The 22580-nt window shown below is 38.6% G+C and overlaps 1 protein-coding gene across 24 annotated transcripts in view; it reads right to left on the reverse strand.

The window, feature by feature from the left end:
• dtna (dystrobrevin, alpha) overlaps positions 1-22580 on the reverse strand; it is a 289844-nt gene that overhangs the window by 73634 nt on the left and 193630 nt on the right. For all 24 annotated transcript variants that reach the window (XM_073042943.1, XM_073042980.1, XM_073042971.1 and 21 more), the window contains 2 exons: positions 15841-15965; positions 4290-4373 (listed from right to left, as the gene is read on the reverse strand). In XM_073042943.1, coding sequence (XP_072899044.1) covers positions 4290-4373; positions 15841-15965 — 209 coding nt within the window. The remainder of the gene's footprint in view (positions 1-4289; positions 4374-15840; positions 15966-22580) is intronic.

Below are 22580 nucleotides of genomic sequence, written 5' to 3' on the forward strand. Positions count from 1 at the left end.
TTCAATAAAATGTTCATTCAAATATATGAGACAAAATGGAAAACCAAATGCATTAACCAATGTTAATTCAGACTAAAAAATATTAAAATGTGTTTTGACTCCAGTTGAAACATAAAACATTTATTCAATTTGACAAATCAAGCAAATCTGGAGTAATTGTAGATGGATCAGCTTTTACAGCATCTATTACATTCTACCCTTATTGGCCATGTTTCATTTAAAGCTCAGAGTTCAAAGTACATTTAATATCAAAGTATATATACACTCAACCTTGAGATTCATCTCATTACAGGCAGCCACAAAACAAAGAAACCCAAAAGGAGCCATAAAAAAGATGGAATGTGCAGAGAGAGAAATAAAAACAGTTGAGCAAGGAATAAAAGTAAGCACACAGCATTGAGAACAAAAATGAGTCCTCAGACACGAAGCCTGGAACTGCCAGAGCAGGCCACAGCCTCAGCTTCAGTACAGCAAAGAGCAGTAAGCGTTGCGGAGCTTTGAACAGAACTGGCCTGACTCTGCCTCTGGTCCCAACACCCTGTCTTTTCAATCCATCTGCCCAGCATTTAAATCGTCTAAACATCAGGTCGTTCCTTGCTCTAGGACTTGGGCCCTGTCACATCAATACACGCTGGGCCTGGACCCCACCATCAGCTTTGACCTGGTGTTTAGATCAATCAAATCTCATTCTCTGTGTAGGTGGACAGGCTTTGAATTTGTTTCCCCTCTGAACCGCTTGCCCCGACTTTGTCTTGACAATGCCTTGATCTCACCTCGCACCCGCACACTTTGACCTTTGACTCAGCCTCTCGCCTTTGCTTGCCTCTCCATTATTTGTGGTGATTATTTACCATAGTTTTTTTAAAAAACAAGTAAGTGTTATAAATAAAGTATTTAGTTGTATTCCTTTTTTGGTAACCATCAATAAGCAATGTAATCTTAAACCGGAACATTTAAGTACTTGTAGTGAAATATTTTCCAAGAACTATTAAAACACAACCATGGCCCAGATTTTCTAGGCAGAGTGATGAAATGGTGCTTACCATGACCAGAAAGAAAACTTCTTCTAAGATTTAGTATGCTGTGCATTGAAGGTATTCCCTTTCCCATTTGGCTAACTATAGGGCATCTGTAGCACCCAGTTATAGTCATGTTATAAAGTTTTGAGTAACCTATCAGTTTCAAAAACAACATATAAATTTGTAAAAACAAATTCTAAACCTGGATTAGAAGAATAGCATTTATATTCCTGTTCTCATACAATTAAAAGCATTTTCAGCCTATTTTGAAGTGTTCAGTCATTTTCAACCCAATATAAGTACTTGGACAACGTACTTGCTGTTGCTATTGACCCTAGTATGGAGTCATATCTGCATCACATCTTGCAGAAATGAGGATGTTATCAGTGAGTGCTCTGTGCATTTCTAATTTATTGATGGAAATTTTATCTGAATGTCATGTTTTACAACCTTTAATTCCCACTTACATGAAAACAAAGAATAAACAATGTAGCAAGTGAGGAGTCAAACAGAATACTGTATAAGGGGTTCATATTGAAAAAGTGATTTTATCGTCAAGTCCTGCAAATTGAGTTTTTCTGTTCCAACATTTTGAAGACAGAAATCAGTGATAATCCCAGCAACAATGGACCTGAGTGCAAAATCTGGCAATCAGCACTATGACAATAGCCTGATCTTCTTCTCAGCAAGCAGTACACAGATGTGACAGCAACTCCAAGTTCATCTATGATCACATTAGTTTCTAATACTTATGAAGGGTTGAAAATCTTTGTAATGATTCCTTAAGGTGATGATACCCTAAGATCATGATTTTGTTTTGGTAACCCCTGATTTAGCTTTTGGGCAAAATGCCACACTGTTTAGCATATCAAAAAATGAGTGAAATATATTTTCCAGTTACTGACCTTTAATTTTCCTTTTATTGAAATTGAAATAAAGATTAGGATACAAACACATGGGGCACTAAGAAGATGAAATATCATAAACAATGAAAATATGGAATTTGACAATGTTATTCTGAAGGAATGATCCTTTATAAAATAACCAAATAAAATTAGTTTATCTCAGGCCGGTGGTCATACAGCACTAATCAAGACTCATTATACCATCAAAGTCAATTTCATTTTATTAAATCAGACTTCGCAATTTCATTAAGCAGTGACTGAAAAGTAAAAAATGCTGGAAGTATTCAGCATATCGGTGGAGAGGTACTGTGACTTACAACTACTAAGTATTTCCTGAGCTTCCTTATAGCTCAGGAATACTAACAGGTTAATACTCATGACAACTTGGGGATTTCTATATTTGAAAGCACACATGAAGGTACCAAAAGTTGCTCTTAGTTTGATAAAGCAACGATGGGGAGCAATAACATTTCTGTCATTACAAAGTCAAATTTTGGAGGTTTTTTTTGATTAATGTATTAATTGTATACCCCATCTTTCTCACAACAGAATTGAAAAATTTTAATTAAGATTGAGAATAAGTCACTTTTCAATTTATGTTGAGTTTCTAATAATCTAACTGCAGTGTGTCCCTTGTAAAATCTATAATCTTCAACAATGTAACAAAAAGATACATAACTAAGAATATGAAAGATAACTAACTTAATTTTGTAATGCAATGAAACTTTTAAGAATTGAATAGATTATGAATTAAAGCTAGAGTCTAGAGATGTGACAAAAATATTGGTAAAATGTCTGTAAACTGTGTTAAAAGGAGATGGAGCTGGAAGGGTCAAAGGAAAGAACTCCTGACTATGGTGGCGTCAGCTGGATTTGTAAATGTCAAAGGCAAAGAGATGCCTAAAAGGCTGTTTCAGAGAATCAGATAGATGGAGATTGGGAAGGTGGGTTCTGCAAGCCTTTGGAATGTGACTGCTTAAAATGGGGAAGCATTTGGGATGGTCTTGAAAACCTCAAGGACATGCACTGGGAGCACACAGAAACCCTGTGTAAGTAGCAGAAGGAACATCACTTTACAAACTATCCACAAACCACCTCATTTGTGGAAGAGTTTGCAGCTCCCACTGTGCCCCCATTGTTACCTCAAAACACCTAAAACTGAAATGGAAACAAAGACCAGAAGAAATTGGAGCAGAATGAGAGCATTTGCCCCATCTCATCAGCTCTATCATTCAATCATGGTGGAATTTTTCCCAACCGCATTCTCATGCCTTAACTCCCTTACCAATCAAAAACATATCAATTTCTGCCTTAAATACACCCAGTAAATTGGCCTACACAGTCCTCTGCGGCAACACAGACTCAATACTGTTTAGCTGAAGACTCATCTCGGTTTTATAGGGACATTTCTTTATTCTGAGGCTGTGCCCTCATATTCTAGTCAAACCTACTGATGGAAGCATTGTCTCCACACCTACTCTATCCAGGCTTTACTGTCTATGATTTTAAGTTTTATTTTTGTAAAAGTACTGTAGTAAAAGAAAATGCCATGCATTAGAGGGCAAGATGGAAAAAGCTTAGTACAATAAACCATTAGCACAAATGATCTTCCCCAACTATCCTAAAGAATTCAAACTCCAAGGGTTACACAATATAAAAAAGGTAAATTTTTGCAAAAATGTAAAGGTGGCAACTACTTAAATACTTAATTGATGAGGCATTCTTTTGTGCCTAAGACTGCAGATAGATAAAAACACTAAGAGTGTTGGTCTTTGCATCAGGCAGAGTACTGGAAAAGTATTAAGAGTTTAACAGTTCCTACAACTTGAAACTATATACTCTTTAAAATGATTTATGACAAATTAATTTAATTAAGTCAACTTTCATGCAGTTCTCAAATTAAAGTTCAGTAATTTGCAAAATAATAGCAATACTTACTTATATCTGATCTCAGATGACATCAATGGTACCTTTGCAAGTATTCAGTCATATTCAAAATGGCCGCTTTTGATCAAGTACTATTTTTGTCTGTTTAGAGCTTGGAAAACTTTGTTTTTTTTCTGTTATTCTAGAACAACATTTTTGTCCTACACTTCCTACCCCAGAATTTTGCTACTCTTTAACAAAAAACATCAGTTCTACTCTGAAAAGGTAAGTGAACATTTATGCTGCTGACTGACTGCAGATATTTAAAGAATATATTTAAAATGCAACATTTTCAATTCGGTGTAATTCTGCTTAATAGAAATTGACCTGGTAGGCTGTGTTTATTATAACAACAAACAATACATGCCTTAACATTCAACATTTTTAACTTTCTACTTTGTTCTTACCTTTTAAAGTTCCACAGAATTGACTGACCTACCTCTTGTTTGGGCTGGGGCTTCCTGAGGTTATAACTGAATGAGAGAACATTGTGTCATTCATATTAGGAGGAGGTCTTGAAGGCCTATGACATAAAAACCATAGTTTATTGTTATAAGCTGAACCTAAAATATATCTTAATTATACTCTCACCAAGTACAACCTTTAGAAGGCAAAATCAAATTTAAAATGAAATTAATTTAGTATTGCAAATTGTCATTAATGATTTCCTGCTCTGAAAACTCTGTAAAGTTTTGAAGTTTTGTTATAATTGATTTCAGTAAGTACCTTTGAAGAATTAAAATTTTATTAAAATATAGTCTGTAAATGCTAGTGAATGAGTATCCAGTCTTCATAATTTTTTTTCTATTATTTAGATTGCTTGATATTTTTAATGTATTAGACCAAAGAACTTTACTGGGTGTTCAGATGCTACTATTTGCAATTATTTTAAGGAATTATATAAAATTAAAATGTCTCAGCACAGAAGAAGATAATTCTGGCATCCTGCTTATACCAGTTCTTCAAAATAAAACATGCAATTAGTTCCTATATCCCTTTCTTTTCCACGTAGCTGCATACACTTTAAAACCTCAAGTATTTGCCTAATTTTATTTTGAGACTTATTATTAGTTCAGCTTCTCTCAGGCTTTCAAGTAGTGTAAAAAATCCTTCTTCCCGCTTTGATTTTGCCAATCTCCTTAAACTCCTGTTCTCTGTCAATTAATCATTTTCCTACTTGTCATCCTGCTTATACCAGCTAAGTAGTTTTTTTCTTAGCGATAATATAAAAGTCTTTCATATTTTTGATTAACTCTATCAGTGCCCCCACCAACCTTCTTTGTTTTGAGAATGATCCCAGCTTCTTTGTCTCTACATTATACTCATACATCACCAGTAACACTGCACCAATCTGGAAAAGCTCCCTATGCCTTCTTCAATCCTTTGAAGTCCTTTCTAATGTCAGTTCTCACTACTCTCTCAATAGAAAAATAAATATATTCCCCAAAACACCTCCTGTTCTCCAGTTTTCTTTTTCATTTCAGTGGTGTTCATTGGGAATTTCAGTCTAGATAGCAAATATCTGTCAGTGCAAAACCATTGACATCTGTTATTAAGAAAGGAGTAACAGGTTATTTAGAAAATGATAATATGATTAAGCATAGCGAAAGTGAATTGAAAAAAATTATTGGTGTTGTTTTAGGACATTTCAGCCCAGTATTTAAAAGGGAACCAATATTGCAGGTTAGTTGAAACACAAAAAGACCTTTAATAAAATACCATATGAAAATCATGAGATGCCACATAAATGGTCCTTCTCGTGTATTGGAATGGATAAAGGAATGGCCAACTGATAGAAAGCAAAGAATATGGATAAATGGGTAATCTGCAGCTATCAATCTGTAACAAGTCTGATACCGGGGGAGTCAGTACCAGAGCCTCAACCATTTACAATCTATATTAGTGATTTAGATCAATGGTGACCAGTTTTGCTGAAGATACCAAGCTGCTTGTGAAGAGGACAAAAGTTTTGCAAAGAATACAGACGGGGAAGGGTGTGGACAAAATTATAATCAATGCAATTTAACGTGAAGGTGTTATCTGATTTAGTAAGAATAGTTTTTAAAAAATTAACAGTGGGAGACCATCAAGTGCTAAAACCATTTGGTTGTCCTTACATTGTTGGTGTGTCTGTGCAGCAAGCGTCAGGAAATTAAGTTCAAGTTTAACGATCATTCAACCTGACATAGATAAATGAAGCAGTATTCCTCCAGTGAAAAGGTGCAAAACACATTACCAACAGCACACTGCACAAATGACATATATGGTTACAATTTCAGAAAAACATAGTCACTAAGAAAACTATATCGCCCAAGTCCCTGAGTGGCATGATTGCATGAGTGGTAAGTTGCCCTGGCCCAGCTTGTTCATCCACCAAGCAAACATCAGAGGGCAGTACCGACAGGAGGGGCCAGCCCCCAGCATTGTCTTATGAGAAACATTTAAACAGACTAGGCAAGAATTTTCTGGAGTTGAGAAAAATTAAAGAAACAACAATCTAAAAGGGCATGAGAGGGTGTAATTTGAAGATGTTTCTCCAAGGAAGAATTTGGGACCAAGAGCCATAGAGTTCCAAGGTGAAAGGATGGTTATTTAAGATGAAGAAAAATTTCTTCTTTCAGAAGACTGAATCAATGAAATTATCCAAATGCTCTGAAATGAAGTATACAGTATTCAACACTGAAACATAAGGGGATAAAAGGTTGTGGACACTGGGCAAGACTGTGGGATTAAGACCAAAGATCAGAAATGACATCATCTCATTGACTGAAGGAGCAAGTTTGAAGGGTCAAGTGACTTACTCCTGTTCTTATTTCTCATGTTCTTATGTGTATTATGACTGCCTCCAGCAGCAATTTTATAAATTTTAAGGTATTTGACAAGGTACTCCATAGTAGTCTGATCAAGCAGATAAGGATGCAAGTGATCTATGGTAACTTGATGGCTTTGATTCAGAATTGGCTTAACCATAGATGGTAGTTGTGGAATGGTGATATTCTGGTTGAGGGTCCAATACCAGTGGTGTTCAGTAGGGGTCAGTACAGGTACCTGTATTGTTTGTGATATATCCATTCAGTGGCTACTCTATTAGGTACAGGAGTGGAACCCGGTGTGGTCTTCTGCTGTTGTAGCAGAGGTTCAATGTTATGTGCTCCTCTGCACACCAATGTTGTAACACCATTGTATTTGAGTTAGTGTTTCCTTCCTGTCAGCTTGAACCAGTCTGGTCACACTCCTCTGACCTCTTACATTAACAAGGTGTTTTCGTGCACAGAACTGCCACTCACTGGAGTTTCTGAGATACTCAAACCAGCCCACATAGCACCACCAATTAAACCACAGTCAAAGTCACTAAGATCACATTTCTTCCCCATTCTAATGCTTGGTCTGAACAACAGAACTATGTCAGCAAGCTTCTTGCATTGAGTTGCTGCCACATAATTGACTTGGCAGGGGTCCTAGCTATGCCTGCCTTTCTGTCGGCCATGTGGAGCAATCTATGTTCCAAGCCTACACCGGTATCCTTTTTCTTGCGTTATATCGATGACTGCATCGGTGCTGCTTCCTGCACGCATGCTGAGCTCGTCGACTTCATTAACTTCGCCTCCAACTTTCACCCCGCCCTCAAATTCACCTGGTCTATTTCCGACACCTCCCTTCCCCTTTCTAGATCTTTCTGTTTCTATCTCTGGAGACAGCCTATTCACCAACGTCTACTACAAACCTACTAACTCCCACAGCTACCTAGACTATTCCTCCTCCCACCCTGTCTCCTGCAAAAATTTTAACCCTTTCTCTCAATTCCTCCACCGCATCTGCTCTCAGGATGATGCCTTTCATTCTAGGACAAAGGAGATGTCTTCCTTTTTTAAAGAAAGGGGCTTCCCTTCGTCCACTATCAACTCTGCCCTCCATCGCGTCTCCCGTATTTCACGCACCTCTGCCCTCACCCTATCCCCCCGCCAGCCCACCAGGGATAGAGTCCCCCTGGTCCTCACCTATCACCCTACCAGCCTACAGATCCAACGTATAATCCTCCGTAACTTCTGCCACCTCCTACGTGATCTCACCACCACCAACCACATCTTCCCTTCCCCCCCCACTCTCGGCTTTCCGCAGGGATCGCTCCCTACGCGACTCCCTTGTCCATTCATCCCCCCCAATCCCTCCCCACGGACCTCCCTCCGGGCACTCATCCCTGCAAACGGAAGAAGTGCTACACCTGCCCCCACACTTCTTCCCTCACCACCATCCCAGGCCCCAGACAGCCCTTTCAGGTGAGGCACCACTTCACCTGCGAGTCAACTGGGGTGATATACTGTATCCAGTGTTCCCGATGTGGCCATTTATACATTGGGGAGACCCACCGCAGACTGGGAGACCGTTTCGCCGAACACCGGCGCTCAGTCCTCCAGCAGTGGCGGGATCTCCCTGTGGCCACACACTTAAATTCCACAGACCACTCCCACTCTGACATGTCTGTCCATGGCCTCCTCTACCGTCAAGATGAGGCCACACGCAGGTCGATGGAGCAATACCTTATCTCCCGCCTAGGTAGCCTCCTTCCTGCCGGCATGAACATCCAACTCACTGACCTCCGTTGATACCCCTGCCCCCCCTTATCCCATCCCTATTATTTTAGTCTGGTTCTCTTTCTCTCTCTTTTTTCCCCCTCACTATAATCTCTCCCCCCAGCCCTACCTTTCTTCCTCTTTTATTTCCCATAATTCTCCACCTTCCCCCAGCCCATTTCCCTCCAGCCTATCACTTCCCAGCTCTCTAGTTTATCCCTCCCCCCACTTCTTATCCCCCCTCGACCATCCCATGTTACTTCACTCCTGATGAAGGGTTTCGGCCTGAAACGTCGTTATTACCTCCTCCCATAGATGCTGTCTGGCCTGCTGAGTTCTGCCAGCATTTTGTGTTTTTTAATTGACTTGGATATTTGCATTAATGAGCAGATGTACAGGTGTAGCTAGTAAAGTGGCCACTGAGTGCATAAATGACTTGGATAAAAAATATATAAGTTAGCAAGTCTGCAGATGATACAAAGATTGGTGGAGTTTCAGACAGTGAAGAAGATTCTCAAAGGGTATAACAGGTTCAAAGCATCAGCTACTCAATTTCAAGTTTAAGTTTAATTATCAGTCAGCCATATATGAATACAGTCAAATGAAGCCAAGGTGCAAAACACAGTACCAACAGTCACACACAACACAAGGCACATATAAAATGCCAGTGAATATATTCATAGGAAAAAATATATTCCAGACCCTGAGACTGTGAATGTTGCAGGAGTCTGTAGTTGAACACAATATAGCCTGTTTTCTGCAAAGCGAACACTGGGGGCAGCACCGATTCCAGCTTGGACGCCACGACACATCGCCTCTGCTGTAGCGTACTGACTCTTGACACCTCTGTCCAGGGCAGATGTAAATAGGTGACAGCATGGCTTGAGGCCTCCCTGTGACCAAGACCACGCAGCTCCCCGCTGTCCACCAATATATCAGTGACTCGGACTTGCAGCATTCCGTATTAACTATGTTCAACAGGGTCTTACAATCACAAGAAAAGTGACTAAGACAATCGCTATCTGTTAGACTGCACACGTCCTTCGTGTATCGACTCTTCTGATGCCTCTGTGACACAGGCAAGAGCACAAACTTTACTAAGTCCATCTCTTTCAATTTCTCCATCAACAAGTAACTCACTGATGGGGTAGACCTATTAATGTCCATCAAGTTCTTGGGATTGTAAAAGATATTTTAAAAAAGGACAATAACACATTTGGTTGCTATAGAAGCTGCTGCGATTGAATGCTCTGCCATTTTATTGGAAAATATGGGCAATATATGGAGTTTAATCGAAGCAAATATTATGCATTACACTTTGGAAGGTCAAATGTAAAAGGAAAATATAAAGTTTATGTTAGGACTATTGATGTACAGAGGGATCTTGGGGTTGAAGTCCATTGTTTTCTGAAAGTGGCCGTGTTAGTAGAGAGAGTAGTAAAGATGATGTATGCCAAGCTTGGCTTCATTAGCTTGGGCATTGATTATAAAAGTCCATGGACTTGCCTCTAAGAGTGCTTCTTTTTTGTACTTATGCCTTGAAATGGCACACAACCAGGGGCACAAGTGCAGAGACACTTGCAAGTTAGTGGAGGGGAAATGAAGTTACCCAGAACAGCTTATGTCTCAATTCCTCTCACTTCCTACAAAACAAAGATATAACTTTGGGCAACACACACAAAATGCTGATGGAACACAGCAGGCCAGGCAGCATCTATAAGGAGCTAAGAGCTGGAAAGGTGATTGGCGAAAGTGATACAGAGCTAGAGAAGGGAAAGGATCATGGGACGGGAGGCCTCGGGAGAAAGGGGGGGGGGGAAGCACCAGAGGGAGATGGAGAACAGGCAAAGTGATGGGCAGAGAGAGAGAAAAAAAACAAACAACTAAATATGTCAGAGATGGGGCAAGAAGGGGAGGAGGGGCATTAACGGAAGTTAGAGCAGTTAATGTTCATGCCATCAGGTTGGAGGCTACCCAGCCGGTATAAAAGGTATATTCCTCCAACCTGAGTTTGGATTCATTTTGACAGTAGAGGATGCCATGGATAGACATATCAGAATGGGAATGGGACATGGAATTAAAATGTGTGGCCACTCTTAGCTTCATCCCACCCCCTCCGGTCTTCTCCTATCATTTTGCATTACCCCCTCCCCCTCCTACTTTCAAATCTCTTATATTCTTTCCCTTCATTTAGTCCTGATGAAGGGTCACGGCCCAAAACGTCGACAGTGCTTCTCCTTATAGATGCTGCCTGGCCTGCTGTGTTCCACCAGCATTTTGTGTGTGTTGTTTGAATTTCCAGCATCTGCAGATTTCCTCGTGTTTGCTATTTAACTTTGGGCACTCACATGAACCCCAACTACACTTGTTTTTAACTTTTTTACATGGAACAGTGCTTATTCCAAACCTTTGCTGTTAACACTGCCCAACTCTTTCTCCTCCTCACTAAAAATGGTATTGGTACTGCTTCCTGCAAGTGCGGATCTTGTCAATTTAATCACCTTGTGCTGAAGGAAGCAGAGGGCTCCAAGACCTTCCTTATGGGGTACGGATGTAGAAAGAGGCTGGACATCCATGGTGAAGATGAGATGGCGTGTGATTGGGAAGCTGGAAGCTAGCCCCACAAGAATGTAAACAATGTAGGATTTAATAAATGATCAATGTTCCACTACTTTTGCTCTAGCCTTTAATCTATACTTCTGTTGGGTTACCACGTGGTTAGTTAATGATGACTTAAAGTACTTAATAATATTTTAAAAAATGCTTACCCACATTCATTTCTGTGCAGCAGCAAAAGCAAAACACATTATAAAAATTCAAATAATTAACTGTAGGACATGCCATTCAGTTTTAAAAGCAAAACATAAGTCAAGGATAAATACTATTTTCTTACAAATGTAGCAAGAATTAGATTCCCCTAATTTAGTTGTGATTTAATCTGCAGAATGTTCTATGATGCTCTAAGTAGTCAAGATATTAAAGTGTATTATTTGTTTTATTCTGAAGCATTTGTTTTATATGGCACATATCAAATGATCAAGAATGCTCAAGCATTTTGCGCTGGAAAATGAACAACATGATTGTGATGCACCATTAACCCTCATCCTTTAACGCAGACCAAGCTCACACAAAACTGTTTATTATTATGACATGAGGATGACTCGATATAAGTAACCTTGCTGTTGATTGCATTAGCACATTACTGGATTCCACTACCTAAGGCAATCTACCTTGCTTAAAGAGGAGATCATCATACACAGCAGGTAGCATAATGCAGGAGATGTTTTAAAAAAATCATTTATTGCATGCAGTCAGAAAAATACAGAATGTTCCTTCCACCTTCTACAAGGAGTATAAAGAATAAAAATAGTGAAATAGATCATACACATGCTTGCAAATCTTAAATGCATTCAAATAAGCTTGTCATGATAAAACTAGAAATAAAGTCTTACAGTAACTATTTTCAATCTAAACCACTATTTATTGATGTTATTTCACATTATGTTGAAACCCATTTAGTATAAAGCTTACCATTTAAAACTCCCTGGATTGCCATGTAAATATAAATTTGATCGTTAACACAGAGGTACCTAATCGTAAGATCCACAAATCTGATAAATATGCCAGTTAGCTGCTGATGCATGCCCATATGATATCTCCGCTGATCTGGTCGAAGACTGAGAACTGCCTCAGTTCACCAGGTAACATAAATGTTGGACAAGGCCATGGTATCTACAACCATGAGCTGATAGGACCACATGTCTTAAATGCAGGACTTCATGGGTGTTTCTATGCCATGTATGCTGAAGCATTTCTTTTAAAATCAGGAGATAGAAAATTAGGCTACATCCACACTAGACCGGATAATTTTGAAAACGCCGGTTTCACATAAAAATGATAGGCGTACACACTATGCATTTTAAAAAATATCTCTGCCCACATTGAAACGGAGATTTCGGCATATCTTCTACTGCGCATGCGCAGGACACATCTACCGAAAACAAGCAACATGTTTGGTGTCGAATCTCGCCGTGAAAGTGTGCGTTTGTGTAGTTACAGACTAGAAAAACTTAAAACAATAGACAGCTGTTGGCTCTCACGCAGGAGAACTTAAAAGTAAAAAAAATCAAATACTGGAGCGTACAGAGGCAACTGACAGGGAGTTCATGGACAGATTGACCCGGGTGACGATGAACATTGAAAAACAAACTAACTCTGTTGCATTAATAAAGCACCTTGTTAAATGTATAAAACATGTCTGCATCAGTGTTAACTTGTATTTCCGTACAATGTTACATTAGGCTGTTACACATCTATTGTCAGAGAAGTACTTGCATAAATAGGTAAACCACCTTCATACAAGCAAGGACAGAAAACAGAGCAAAGTGAGTATACTTATTTATTCAGTGAGTTATGGGTCAAAGTATTTGGTGAGTATATTTCTAACTCTTCTGGCTTCAGTCTCGTTGCCATCTGTTCTGAAATTGTTAGGTTGCATTCAAGAAAACAATGAAATAGCGCTCTGCCGTCTGACAGCGTTTTCAGATTTCTCTGGTTACCCCTTCCACACTGCTGCGGTGAATTCAGCGTTTTCAAAATTACACACTTTGGAGAGCATTTCTGAAAAGCTCCGGTCTCGGGGCACGAAAACGCTGTTTTAGTGTGGATGGAGGGTAAAAACGAAGAGAAAAAGCTTTGGTTATGGATTTATCTGGTGTAGTGTGGATGTAGCCTTAGTCTTTGGTTATGTGCTGCTTATGCACAAAATTAATGGTCGTTGGTTTTACTTGTCTCCACAACTCAACTCTATTTACTTCACTGGAATGAAACCTGTTGAAGAAGCTGACCTGCTCCAAATACTCCTCACACCACTTGGTGCTAACTGTTAATGATTAATTTCTCCTCTTCCCTTGAAATTCCAGCTAACATATTCACAGGATCTCTGCAACTTATAAGTTATCATCTAGAGTGGAAGCTGAGGGTGGGAATGATGGAAAAGAAGAGGATGTAATTGAAGAGCATGTTGTCTTAAGTTTCATTCTCCTCCCCCCCATTCTCATCTGCTGTTCCTCCATCTACATTAAAATGGCAATGAAAGAACTGTCCATTGGAAAGCTTAGACTTAATTCTTTAAATGTTACACAGTTCAACAGAGCAAAATGATCCCAAAAGCAATCAGAAATGAGCTCTATGGGAAAAATCAAAAACAACCACCTTGAAAATTCTTCCAGGATCCAAAAAAAAAATATGGTTAAAATGTTTGTGTTTTAGCTTAAAAATCCTAATTTCTAACAATTTCAACTGTCGCAGATCTTTTTTTTTTAAAGCAGCTCAGTAAATGCAGACTTATATACAGTACATTGCATCACTATCACACATTTAAATTTCACATTAATTCTCTAGTGTGATCATATGATGGTGTAGTCCATGTTAAGAAACTTGGTTTGATTGACTTTGAGGCATAAAATAGTAGAAGTAGCTGGTGCCCCAATTTCCAAGAAAATATATTTGTACAAATGATTAAATTGGCTCTCACTTCCACCCAGTGGAATCAATTTAGGTTGAAATTGTGAATAGTAGAGGATGGGAAATACAAATAAGAATAGTCAATAGTCCCTCAAATGTATCTTTTCAATAGGGTGAAGCATAAATGGGAAAATATCCATGAGATGTTTAAAGGAATTGTCATGGGAAATTTTAATCTACATACTGATTGGAGGAACCAAAGAGGCAAGTTTATTATAGAAGAAAAATTTGTGCAGTTCATCATGGATGTTTTTAGAAAATATATTACAGAACCTACCTGGGAAAAGGCTATTTTAAATTTGGTCATTAGTAATGACGAAGGATTAATAAAATATCTTGTGGTTTAAGATCCCTTGGAGATTGTAGCCACAATGCAAATATCTTAAAGATAACAGATGGACTAATTTCAATTTGTAACAGTCTCCCAGTTACCAGTGATAATGGATGAGAGAAACTCACCAGGCTAAAAGCAGATAAGTAGCTGGGACCAAAAGCTAGAACCCCAGAGTTTTAAGGGAAGTGGATGCAGAGCAAGTGGAAAAGGGAGGAAGACAGAAGGCAGGGACCTACAGGCCAGTTAGTTTAACATCTATTATCGTAAGATTACAGTCAATTATCAAGGAGGAAGTAAGCAACTAATCATTTTGGAAAGCAGAATACTATTAAATCTAGTCAATATGGTTTTATGAAAGGTAAAGCGTGTTTGGCAAATCTACTCGAATTCGTTGAGGATACAACAGTGAGAGTCAATAGAAGGGAACCTCTAGATGCAGTGCACATAAGAGGCTGATACATAAATTAAGAATCTGAAATATAGGAGGAAGCATTTTAGCATGGATAGAAAACAAAGTGTTGAAATAAAAAGCTGGAGAGATTTAACTAGTGGAATACCCAAGGCTCTCAATTATTTACCACTTGCATTAATAACCTGCAGAAGGAACAAGTTTGTTAATGATACAAATAGTGCATGCTGTGATGATGATGTTGTGATTATATGATTGGGTTGCAATTATGAGTACCAAAAGGTTAAGAAACAGTATAGGTCCAACAAATAATTAATCAGGCAAATGGCAAGTTGGCTTTTTTGAACTGGGGTGGAATTTAATAACGGGGAGATTTTGTTGCATAGGGTGTTGGTGTGGCCACACCTAGAACACTGTGCACAGTTTTGGTCCCCTTCCCTAAAAGGGATTATAGTAGCACTGGAAGTAGTCTTAAGGAGATGCATCAGGCTAATTCCTAGGATGAGAGGGTTATCCTGTCAGAGGGGCCAGACGCTTTGGATCTGAATTCCTTGGAGTTTAGAAGAATGAGGGTGATCTTATTCAAATGTATGAGATTCTAAGGGGGTTTGACAGGGTAAGTGCTAATGGAAAAGTCACAAACAAGGGCAAAAAGAAACAAAACAAGAAGGCAGTCATTTAAAACTGAGATGCACAGCTTTCTTCTCTATCAGAGGAAAACACATCTCTGAAATCCTCTGTTTCCAAAGGTGGTGGAAGGTAAAAATTTGAAAGATCAAGGAATTAGCAGTTAATGAGAAACTGAAGAGGAGTTGAGGCCTGGAGCGATCAGCCATGAAAGCTGGGCCGGCTTGAATAGCCTGTTCCAATTTCCTGTGTTCCCATATTCACCTTCTTCATGTAAAAGTAAAAAGACATTGCAAATATTCATTAAATTACAGAAAGCAACTCATTATTTAGATGATACCAAACAATATCAGAAAGCAAGGTTTCTAGAGAAAGGAAATAAGGAAACTACTCACAGATACTATGTCTAAGATTTACAGTGCAGAATACTTAACAGAAAGATCCATAAGATATTGAAGAATAACCCAAAAGACATAAAATAGACCACTGGAAATTTAGTGGCAGAAGTTTAATATATACTCACACAATGTGGGCCAGATTTAGTGGTTTTTCAGGCTGGTCAGGATACATTGGGTGCAAAGGCTCACGACTGGTAGCACAGCTTAAGGATTTGCTAAGCGCATTGGTTAGCTTCTTTGCAGGGGATTTCTGGGAATAACGATACAAAGGTAAAGTGTCAAGTCGGTAAAACAGTATTATATTTCTAAAATAAAGAATTCTATATCCTATTTTGAGCAATATTTCACATTTCTTCCTGTACTCATCTTTACAAAATTTTGACTGCAAATAATCTTATAATTAAATGACTAAGACAACGTATTATAAGTGTATTTTATTAAACGCATTTCTTTCCCAAGATAATAAAAGCAAAATGCTGGAATTACTCAGCAGATCAGGATCTGTGGAGAGAGAAACTAAGCCAATGTTTTGGGGTCAATGGATCTTCACAAGAATTCTCCATATTATGCTAAGCACTTACTTAGCATAAGCAAGATAGTTTTGTTACTGCTATCATGTATACCTCAATAACATCGCTAAATTTCAGGATTTTCTCCCCAAGACAAAGTCATATGCAAAGGGTCAGAAGAGAGTCATTGGTGCCAAAATAGAATGGATTTTGGTTAATTATACAATTAATTAATCAGGGAAGCCATTTATTTAGGACAACTCAAAGTACAACAGGTAATCAAAAAAATAGCTGGGATTCTCTTTCTTTATTTGAGACACTATGCACTTAATTGGGACAGGAGACTGTTAGCAAACAGTTTCTAATTAGCATCAGTTGCATGCACTTGTGTGGCCATTAGACACCACACCGTGCCTAGAGCAAACAGTTTTTAAATAATGTCACTTGCATGGGTTTGCATGGGTTCAAAAAACAGTGCATTTGTTTTACTGATAGTTGGCAAGAAATAAGCAGTAAGACAATTTAAATGCTCTGCTCACTGCAGTTTCAAGCATTCCAGCTTGGAGATGCCAGAAACAGTCAGGAGTGAAAATGAAAATATTTCACTACTTCAACAAGTTAGGAACTACAAAGAATTCGAAGTTATTGACAACAATCTTGAATGTTAATTGTCAAGATCATTTTATGAAAGCTGTCCATTACCTGCACTAGGTATTTGTGCTGATTTTGTCCATTTATAGGCCGAAACATCAACTGCACTCTTTTCCATTGATGCTGCCTGGCTTGCTGAGTTCCTCAGCATTTTGTGTGTGTGTTGCTATAACAAACTCATACATATTTCACAATATCTGGTGTTTTATCTCCACTTACAGGCAGAAAGCAGTATAGCAATGGTTTTACGCCTTTTGATTTTTCATTGACTAAGTATTAGCACATAATAAACATGCTGTGAATGTAACTTTTGATTGGTTTCTCCTTATCTAAGGAATTTCTATTATCTGGACTACAAATGTGATAGATTTTTGCAAAAGCACCATCTTTAATATTGCCTTTGTTTGATTCCTTGCTCCTTTGTTTCTCAGCTCCTCCCTTAGTTTCAAATGCTCTGTATCTTTGCTTAAACTTTAAATAAGTTTCTCATTCATTCTTGCACTCCTGAAAGAACCTGGGGATCGAAAATTACCGAGATCCAATAGTGTCAAATCGAATCAGATCAGCAAGGATTGTGCTGGGCAGCCCACAAGTGTTGCCCTGCTTCCAGTGCCAACACAGTTAACTCACTAACACTAACCATGTCTTTGGAATGTGGGAGCAAGCTGGAGCATCTGGAGGAAACCGAGAGGTCATGAGGAGAATGTATAAACTCCTTAAAGGCAGTGGTGGGAATGGAACTCTGATCAGTAATTGTGACACTAAAATAACATCATTTTATGCAGGGAGGGCGACGGGGGTGATGATCAGGAATATTGTTCTCTTTGTGCAGGGAAGGTTTGATGTTTCTCTCTCAATGACTTTCATGGCTATCTGGGGAAGACAAATTTCAGAGTTGTATATGCATACACGCTTTGATCATAAATTAACCTTTGAAAATTAAATTGTGGATACAACAGGAGTGTTTTAAAAGCTGCAGGATAGTAGATCCAATAAAGGAAGGGACCCATGAGAAAAAGAGGACTGTGGAGGCAGAGGAGTCCCAGCAGTGTGCTAGTGGGGCTGGGTGGGAGAAGAGGGAGAGATGATTACACAGGCATGGAATACAAGCAATAAGAGCTGGAATAGACCACTTGGCCCTTAAATCATGCTTCATCATTCAAAATCATTTCTCCCTCAGTGCCATTTTCTCACATTTTCCCCTACATCCTTTTATTTCCTTTAATAATCCTCTGCTAAGGGAAATATCCTTGCTGCATCCAGCCCATCATGCTTTATGATAATTTTCTGAATTTCAGTTCATCTCCTTTTAGTTATCTAAACTCAAGGAAATACAAGACCAGTCCACTCAATCTCTCCTCATATGGCAAGCAGCATTACAGAAACCAGTCTAGTGAATCTTAGCTGCACCCACTCACTCACCCTAACAGGAATGTGGGAGGAAACTGGAGCACTATCACCTGGTGAGGTCTCACAAAAGTCCTATGCACTTTTAGTAAGACATTGTCAAGTCCTCTTGTGATAAAGGGAACATATCATTAGCCTTCCTAATTGCTTGCTGCATTTGCATGTTGGTTTTGAGTAATCTGTGTGCATGGACACCCACGTCACTTTGAACATTTACAATGCTCAAACTTTCACCATTGTAGAAGTACTCTGCATCAAAGTGGATAACTTCACCATCTTCCACATTACTTTGCTCTTTCATTAGTTTGTCTGTATCCCCTTGAGGCTTCATCATGCTCCCTACTCACAATCCCATCTAGTTTAGTAGCTTCACCAAATTTGGAAATATAATATTTGATTCCTCAGTAAAATCAATGAAAACGATGATGAAAAGCTTAATCTTTGCAGTACACAACTAGTCATAATTTGTCAATCTGAGATCATGTTGTGATTGTCTCAATCACAATCATTATGAGACAGCATCCAGCTACTCTGTATCAAAACAGAGAGAGTTATGAATACACAAATTAAATATGCTGCAGTTTTACATATTAGACAACTCTGTTTTATGCAGTAGTGCAAGGATAGAAGAAAATTAATTTAACACCGCTTGGTATATAAAGATGTCAGCATATTACTAAAATGCATAACATTTTTTTTAACAGATTCAATGGATTTTTACTTCTATCAACTCTAATTTCAATCCATTGACAGTGAGTTATTCACTGTAAGAACTCTGATTTATTTTTTGTCAACCGTTTAGGCAAGGTTGCCACTGGGCAAAGGGATGTTCTACAATTTGTGGCAATATTCCTAAGAGGGGAAAAGAATAGTTAGCTGAGATGTCATTCAAACTTCTGATGGAATTATCTGCACATTGGATGGGGATAGGATTAATATCAGCTTGCCCACAATAATGGAATAGCCAGCCATCACAAGTTAAAGGCTTTACATATCAAGGTGAGGCAGAGCAAAAATAAAGCTAAGGAAAATGAAGGAAGATTCACTAGATTAAGCAAGCAGTTCAATGCTTTAAATTGCTTGAATCTACTCTAGAAGGTATTTAATTTCAAAGCCCTTTGACGAACTCACAAATGTTCTCTCCACTTATTCCAACTTTCCCTGTCCACTCCTGACATCTTTTTAATATCTTTACTTTCAAACATTTCCATATTTTCCTGAAAAATAACAATATAATTTTTTAACATTCAGTCTGTAAAAGGCGCTATGATCTAACTCTGTTTTTTAACTTCATATTCAAGCGACTAAACTTGTTTTAAGTCATATCAACAAGGTTCTGAAATAGAATTTCATTAATACTTTTATATAAAGCACGTTACTTTATTAGAAACACCTTATGAAATGTATACTGGCTCTCCTTAAACAGTGTAATTCTTTCAAAGTGAATATCAATCATATTCAGTTTGTGGCCTATAGAAGCTAATCTTTGCCAACATTCATCTAACAGGTTTTAAAAGACCTGGCTATCCCTTCCCTTGTCATAACCCAAGGATGTCTAAAAGGTAGCACTGATTGCCTTCTCCATTTTCTCTATCTTCTTTCAGCAAACTCGGAGAAAAGCCATCAAGGCCTGGTTCTCATCCAATTTGAAATCCACTAATTTTTCTTCAGCTGCCCTATAGAATTTCTCTACCTCATCCACCTTTAATCCCTTCACAAAATTATATAACCTTTTGATTAGCATGTTATATTTCACAGAATTATACAATCTTTTGATATGAAATATAACTGCTAATCATAAGGTTGTATGTATAACATGTGAAATATAACATGCGCGTTTAATATCTTTGCCATTGTCCCTTCAGGTACATCTTTCTGACCTCCAGAGGGCTTTTTCATTTTTTATTATTTGTTCAACTTTTTCCCCCTCTTTGTTACATGACAATCCCTTATTTTTCTGCTTTTCCTTTATAGATGGTTTAGTGGATGCACCAAAAAATTCATGGAAAAATGTCATTTTAATTTTCAGACAAAATATTTGCCCTTTCTCAGTAGAAAGCATTTTGTTAAAAATAAATACAGGATTAAAATGAAACACCTTATGAAAATGTGCTCAGGAATCCAATGCGTGACTATTCTTTACAAGTTTGAGCCAGTGCCAAGAAACTATGCTATCTGCTCAATAGCGTGCTTTCAGAAACCAGCCCAGGCCATGCCAATCACGCTGCTGAACATCTTAGATTTTTTCCAGAGAGCCTGATGTTGACAGCATACAGCACCAGTTCACACTGGCTTTGCTGATTGAAGAGGAGGTGGACTGTGGCTGCAAAGGAGGCATGTGCAGTTCCTAAGATCATTGGAATTTACTACAAGAGGTAGCACATCATGTCTGAGATTGGGTACTCCAACTTTCTGCTGCAGCACTGGAGATCTTGACTGACAAGCTGGATAAAGAAACAGAGAAATACTCTGATTGAATGGGGTCAGGAGGCCCCCTTGACAGTGGGAGGAAATAAATGTAACATTGCTGGAGCTTGAATGCAATTCTGCCAAACTTGCATTGTTTTCACATGCCTGTTCAAAGTTAGTGAATACATTTTCTAATACCATTCCCCACCAAATGCACCATTAGCTTCTGACACTGCTCAACCCCCCCCCCACCCTCACAACTCACCTATTGACCAAAATGATACAGTACCCATACAGTGACACCTCATAGGTTGAGCTGATTACCAGGTAATCAACCATCTCTGTCCCATCATCCAGACACATTCTTCAACCCCTGCTAATACATATCCCTCTCCCAAGCAGGTAATCAGGATGAAATATTAGAGGAATCTTCTGTCCTGTTCCAAGCCAGTCAGAACAGTGAAACAATAACTACTTTAATCTTAACATTTGCTAGAAAGGCAGTTCTAGGTCTGTTCTGTGTTTGCCATAGGTAACATTTTTCATTTAGAAATTCCATAAAGAAGCAGATTTGCCTTTAGCATTGATGTAAGGAGCATATTGCTTTCTGAATGCTCCTAACTGATAAGACCTCCTACTGAGTGACTTCTCCTCTTCCAACATGCTAGCTTGTTGTGTGTGCTATTTCTTCATTCTGATTATTTTGACTCACTCCAGAAGAATGGTAATCAAAGTACTCATGTCTGGCAGGATATCATAGATGCTATTGCTCTTCCCGCCCATCTCAACCTGTTAACAGTGTGGGAGTACCAGTAATACAAGGAAATCAGCAATTCAAAGTAACTCATCACTACTTTAGTGACCAGCATTAAGCGATAACCTTGGCAGAAATACTCAGATTGTGTGAATGAATTAAGAAAGCTGGTTAATATGAACATAATGTTTGTGAACCTTTTTTTTGTGTGCCATACTCTGCCAGTGCCTCGCCGACCACGTATTTTTTCAAGTGGTTGTCTTGGAGGTAAGATTCTGTGAGTGCTCCCCCACGTCCTGCACTTCTCACAGTGCAATGTTTTTTTATGAGGCCGAGTTGTGAGCTCGACACTCAACCCGGCATGGATCGAAAGTGTGTCCAGGAGTGGCCCCACTGGATTCAAACTCCGGAACCTTCACTCCGGAGTCCAGCACTGATGTCACTGTGCCACCAGTCGGTTGAACCTAGCTGATACTAAATTGAAACCAATTCAGTCTCTGGGGCAATCAAAACCCATGTGTCATAGAGGCCAAATTCAATGCCATCTATTATACATATTGCTTGCATTCATGTTATCTGGAAGAATAGGGTTCATGATACCAATACTCACTGTCACTGGTTTCAAGAGGAAGAAAAGGTCTACATTTTCCAGCCAATTGCGCATAGGGCTCAAATATCAGAAAATGCAAGAACAAAGCTAATGCACAATATGTTGATGGATGATAACCTTTGTAGGTTTACTGAATATTAATAAAATGATTGATTACTGAGAAATAATACTACCACATGCATGATATGAACTTTACTACATCACACACTTCCATTGATATTGCGATTTTGAGCTCATTTTTATGTCACATTTTACAGTGTGTGATATTTGCAAACCATTGCCCATATAAGCAATGAATTCATAAACCTGTAATCCGAAGTAACCTCATGTAATTTATCTGTTATGCAGCTGAAAGCTGGAAATGTTACAAATTAATTTGGAATAAAACAGTATTAGTATTTTCTAAATTCTTCCAGCAAAATTGATGCAGACAATTCCATCTGGTCTGACATAAACTGTTCCTTTGAGAAGCAATTCAAGTTTATTTCCTTAAAAAGGAAGGAATCCGTGTGGATTGGTGATAAC

Source organism: Hemitrygon akajei, chromosome 1, assembly GCF_048418815.1.
Source record: "Hemitrygon akajei chromosome 1, sHemAka1.3, whole genome shotgun sequence".
Lineage (NCBI taxonomy): Eukaryota > Metazoa > Chordata > Chondrichthyes > Myliobatiformes > Dasyatidae > Hemitrygon > Hemitrygon akajei.